The 6,000-nt window shown below is 32.0% G+C and overlaps 1 protein-coding gene across 1 annotated transcript in view; it reads right to left on the bottom strand.

The window, feature by feature from the left end:
• Positions 1-736: 736 nt before the first annotated feature.
• The window catches only part of LOC137410410 (leucine-rich repeat protein lrrA-like), a 166,571-nt gene continuing 161,307 nt past the window's right edge, over positions 737-6,000 (bottom strand). Inside the window, exons 13-15 of the mRNA XM_068095830.1 lie at positions 3,948-4,034; positions 2,385-2,445; positions 737-1,064 (exon numbers count right to left, since the gene is read on the bottom strand). Coding sequence (XP_067951931.1) covers positions 737-1,064; positions 2,385-2,445; positions 3,948-4,034 — 476 coding nt within the window. The remainder of the gene's footprint in view (positions 1,065-2,384; positions 2,446-3,947; positions 4,035-6,000) is intronic.

Genomic DNA, 6,000 nt, shown 5'->3' with positions numbered 1-6,000 from the left:
GTTGATTCTCAACTACATATATATCTTCTTTTGTGACAAATTTACCAGCTTGGATGCGGCATCTTATAACCCCTAAGCAATTTAACTGTGTTTTACCTGCCCCGTATAATCTTTTAGTTAAAGGCTCCAATCTCCCTTTGAAGTGATTTGGTCCACAAACACTTATTGCAGCCCCAGTGTCCAATTTAAAGCTGGCTGTTTGCCCCTTTTTCAAGCTTGTGTCTACTTTGACTGTAGAATGCCATGCTCCTGTGTTGATGGATTCCACTAGGTATATTTCCCTTAAATAAACCTCCTCCTGAACCTCTGTTTCATCTTCTTTTAGAGCATTTATTTCTGCTCTTCCTCTGCACTGTTTGGCAAAGTGGTTAAATTTATCAAAGTTTCTGCATTTTTGACCCATAGCGGGGCACCTTACTTACTTGCTATGATTCCTTTCACATCTGCCACAAAAGCCTCCACCAACTGTTTTTATTGCTGGTTTAGTTTTCCAGCTTTTTCTTTTACTCCTTACTACCTCAATATCTCCATCCTTGATTTCCTGCTTTTCTTGCTGTGGGGTGGCCGTCACATTTTTTAACTTGACTGCCATTTTTTGCACTCGAATTGCCTTGACAACGTACTCTAAAGTGAGCTTCTCATCAGGCTCTCTCATTAGCTTATCATGAAGCTTCACATCATCCATTCCAAAGAGTAGTTTATCTCTGATGAGTAAATCCCTTTTTGTTTCAAAGTGTCACCCTTCAGCTAGCCTCTTCAGCCTCATAAGATATACATCACATGACTCACCTGACTGAGTGTAGCCGTGGAATTGAAATCTACTCACTATAGTTCCAGACCTTGGATTGCAATAATCTTGAAACTTCTTTAACACATCATTCAACGTCCTCGCCTCCGTTACTTCTTCTATCTCATGAATAAGACCATTTTCATCAGGGTCAGTTGTAAATTCCAGCTGTGAATTTACTTCCCTTACATATTCACCTACCACATGCCTGAACAAGGCAAGCTTCCTTTTTTTCTGCAGCTTTGCTTGTTGGCAAGGCTGCAGAAAACAACATGGACTGCAAAAATATTTCTCATTAACTCAACACAAATGGATAATTATGTCCTTTTCTGTAAGTACGGCTGTGATAGCCAACTAAGCAACTACTCATTAATTCGAAACATATTGTGCAAAGCCTACAACAGCCGTACCAAGCAGCTTTCATGCTGCCCATACACTGTGTGGCTCTGCACTACACAGCTGGTGGCAGTTAATGAATTACTCTCTTATGCAACATCTTGTCATGATAGGTTCGTGCAGCATGTTATGATTACATGACCAGCTTGTATGCAAACTTTCTCCATAAAGTTTGCCATTTTTGTGCTGCTTTTCTAGGGTCGGCCTATACGCGAAGAAGGCTTTTATTCCAGAATTGGCAATATTTTCATATTCCGGTCCTTCGATTGTTTGACAAAAAATTAACATGCAATTTTTTTTTGCACTTCTACGTCAGTTTGTACTTGATACTAACTATAGATATATACAGAGATTCCTCCGATTTATTTATATCTATGATCTTGACTTGGTAAAAAGCTACTTGATTCAAAAATAGGGTTTTTTCTATTGTAAATTACCTTTCAAATCACTTTATGCAACATGGAATTTTGCTTCAATTTGCTATTTCGTTTACATCAACCACACAAAAAATTTCACACATTGCACTATCTTTATCACTACAATTCAAATAGCTCTAAGAAATTTCTTTCTGTTCTTATGCAAAAATATGTTATGTATTGACGAGTTTTAATGTTGTTTCATTCCTTCACTTATAAAAATTGCAAAAAACCTCCAGCAACACTCTCCAACCTAGTAAAACAATTGCAACCTTCAATACCTCATCTGTAGATTGCTGCTATAGCTAAACTCTGTTCATTTACCACTTCATAAAATTTTATCAACTTTTTTTATATGTTGAGAACTCCTTTTTAGGTTAGTTAAAGTGCATTGCATGTTTTGTCGTATAGCAAAACAACTCCCTAAGGAAACACAGACTGTAAGGAAACTAATAAGTTTTTATTAGTGTGTATAATTTCTAAAGAAGTAATAAAATGTTCAACGGACGATATCACTCAAGACTATCACTTACAAGCAAAGCGTTATCGGCAATCAAGGAAAGCATGTTTGAATAACGATATTTCTAAACCATAAAACATGTGTAATTGAACAACATAATAAAGTTTAAGTAGTCATCACATATCATTCTGGAACAACTATACTAAATATGTTATATGTCTACCACTAGATTACTACAGGCTTCATGTGCTTGCATGTTAACATGAGAAGACATTATTGGGCAGCGTGAGTAAGTTCTGTGACTTCAGGAGAGGCAGTGCTTTACCCTTTAATCTCCTCATCAGCTGCATTAGTAGGTACTTCTTCTTCTTCTTCATACATTTGCTCTAAAGTAGCAAAAGTTCAAGAAAACTTTTACAGTTTATAAATGGTAATGAAGGAAAATATCGACACTAAAAAATCATCAAATTTGACTTATAAACTGATTTTACACAAACCTTAAAAGTGGACTAGCAACAAAATTCACATTACAGTTATTTGGTATCAAAAAAATTTACTGCGTCTTACTCTGCTGTGTTGCAGGTGCAAAATATGTAGACATGTGATTACACGCTCATAAAAGCTCGAAAACTAACAGTTAATCATCGCCATCACGAAACCGCCATAGATTGAAGTCAGTTTATTTCTTTGACGTAGTCACTACATTTGGTTATTGTTATGTCACATGATGTTCTATGAAAGGTCAATGAAAGGCTCAATATAAAACTTTTTGTACCAGTTTTTGCACTTTTCGCACTAGTTTATGACGAACACTTTGGGTTTTACTAAAAAGCCTGTATCAAACATAGATGCTCGCTACTTTACAGTTTTGTTTTGGCTTGGTCTAATCGTCTAGTCGTAATCTGATCATGTGACCCATATTTTGCGAATAACTTCTGCAACATTTTTTGATTATCATAGGTGACCAACAGGCTTGTCATGTTGATTATAGGATGATATGCACTCTTTCGAGCTAAGGTTAAACAATAAGATATCAGTGCTGAAAGTGACAGCATTACAATGATGATAAAATTGATGCATAAGAACAATAGACATGGTGTTTGAATGCTTGAAGTATATTGGTGAAAATATTTCGACAGATGAGGTTGCGTGAAAGTGTAAACAGATGCCATATTATACAAGTACGTCCTATTTGAGCAGTTTTGGTAAGAGGTTCTAATCTATGGTGGTTTCAGGATGGTGGCGATTAACTGTTTGTTTTTCAGCTTTTAAGAGCTAGTAATCACATTTACACATGTTTTGCACCTACAACACAGCAGAGTAAAACATAGTGAATTTTTGATACCAAATAACTGTAATGTGAATTTGGTTGCAAGTCAACCTTTAAAGAGTTGAGATAGTTAAAAACCTCTAACATAACAATACATATCTATAAACTATTAAATACTTTAAAAATTCTATGAATTCTAAAAAACCTATGGTAAAATACAGTTCAGCAAGAAATGACTCCAATGTCACAAAATAAGCCAACCTACTATGAAGAAATGACAAAATCCTATGTATCAGCAAATAGCAGCTGATCACACTATATATATATCAGCTAGAAAAATCAAATAAATAGAACTTTCCACAAATAAAGTTCATAATCTGCATCAAAAAAAGAGTACAGAACTTTCCTGATATATAGGTTTGCTTGAAATTTGCACAACCTAGAAATCTAGAAACCTGATTATGCATATACATAGAATAGTATATATATTTAGGTTGATTTATAAATATATATCTTTGCATATGTGGTTCGTTGTATATAAAAATTTAACATATATAACTACATATATATTTTAAATCTAGAACCTTGTGCATATAATTTTGCAAATGATCCAGGTACCTTTTGTAGATGCTGGCTTCTCAACCAGTTCTTCTTTTCCGATGGGAAGTCTAGATGAAGTAGTCACAGGTTTTCTGGAATGTTGCTCTATAAATAAAAATGCACAAAGTCAATGTTTACCATGTTATGCTTATCAAAATATTTGTCCTTAGAATGTAGTAAAATCATATTTGAGACTATATAGGAATTCAGGTTTTTGGGTGAAACTCCTAATGATTAGCCTCTTGAAACTAAAAATTTTCAAAGCAACAGATTAGCATTTATTTTAAGAAAATGATATTTCAATAAAGATTTTGTGGCAGAATAAACAAAAAACTGTTGTTTGTTTAAATTCTTAATATTTAGTAATGTATAACTTAGAGCTTCTGTCAATCATTCCATTTTCACTAATTAAAATAAGTCAAATTGTATAAGCAGTACCTGTGAAGCTAATGTTGTGTTTAAAAATTTGGGATGGCTTAATTGCAGTCTAAAATTATATTTTACAAGGAACATTTTTTTGCTCCAGATGCAATACAATATCCAGAGCTTGCACTGGCATAATGAGGTTTTTTTTCACAGTAATGGTTTTCCATAATGCCAAAACTGAGGCAGCTTTTCTTAGTAATTTCAAACACTATGTTCAAAACATCAATTATAAACCCGGCATCAACTTTTGCCCTTTCTTGACTACGTGCTCTACAAAATTCACTTGCTGATTTGGAACATGTTTAGTGTACATTCATTTGCCGAAAGAGTAATGCATCTCCATCAAAGGAAAATACAATTGGTCAATTGCCACTTTGGTAGTTGCCTATATACTGTATGTATATATATATATATATATATATATATATATATATATATATATATATATATATATATATATATATATATATATATATATATATATATATACATATATATTCATATATATATGTATATATATAAATTATATATTAAATTATAAATATAAATTATATTATATATTATTATAATAAATTATAATTATATAAATTATATTATATATTATATATTATTATATATAAATTATATATATACATATGTATGTAAAATTGGGTAAAAATGAAAGTTAAAGTTAAGTTTAAAATAACTTTATTACTAATAGTTTCATATTGCCATGCAATAATCATCATCATATATATATATACATATATATACATACATATGTATATATATGTATATATATACATATATATATGCATATCTATATATATATATATATATATATTCAAATGTATCCTACTTGAAACTAAAATCAGAGTGCTCAACATAGGATGGAGCAGTATAAATTGGAAAGTCAAATAGTTTACTTATCTTTCAGCTACTGTCAGTTTCCTGCTGGCGCATTCTTCAGGCTTCTTCAGTTGAAGCTTACAGCCTGAAGAATGCGCCAGCAGGAAACTGACAGTAGTTGAAAGATAAGTAAACTATTTGACTTTCCAATTTATATATATATATATATATATATATACCTATATATGTATATTTACATATGTATATATATATATATATATATATATATATACATATATATAATTATGTACACATGCACGGATAAAACTACAGACTTACGGATCTATATAAATAGATCTACATATATAAATATATAATATAACGCTTATATATATTATTTTTCTCTCTATGTTCTTCTTATACATATTTTTTGTATATGATTAGCCACCTTCTGTAGGAGTGCGCTTCTTTGGCAGCACAGTTTCATGAAATCTGGAAATTCTGGGCAACGTAGGCATAGATTCCCAGAAAAGAGGCTCTAGAAGTAAAGGTGTACAAAGCCAATGTTTACCATCCTATGGTTGTTAAGATACTTTTGCTCCGAAAGTAGCTAAAGACATATTTCAGAATATATAGGAATTTAGCTATTTGTAAAACTCCTAATAGTCTACTTTATAAACTGCAAGAAATATTTTTGTATATTTGCGTGTGTGTGTGTGCGTGCGTGTATTAGTCAACCTTATAGAGCGATCTTTCCTTTCTGCGATTCGATCGAACAAAGGAAACTGAAATAATAAAAGTAATGAAAATAAATTAC

This window comes from Watersipora subatra, unplaced genomic scaffold (assembly GCF_963576615.1).
Source record: "Watersipora subatra unplaced genomic scaffold, tzWatSuba1.1 SCAFFOLD_80, whole genome shotgun sequence".
Classification (NCBI taxonomy): domain Eukaryota; kingdom Metazoa; phylum Bryozoa; class Gymnolaemata; order Cheilostomatida; family Watersiporidae; genus Watersipora; species Watersipora subatra.
The sequence above is the reverse complement of the archived record's forward strand: the minus strand, read 5'-3'. Positions and strand labels throughout refer to the sequence as shown.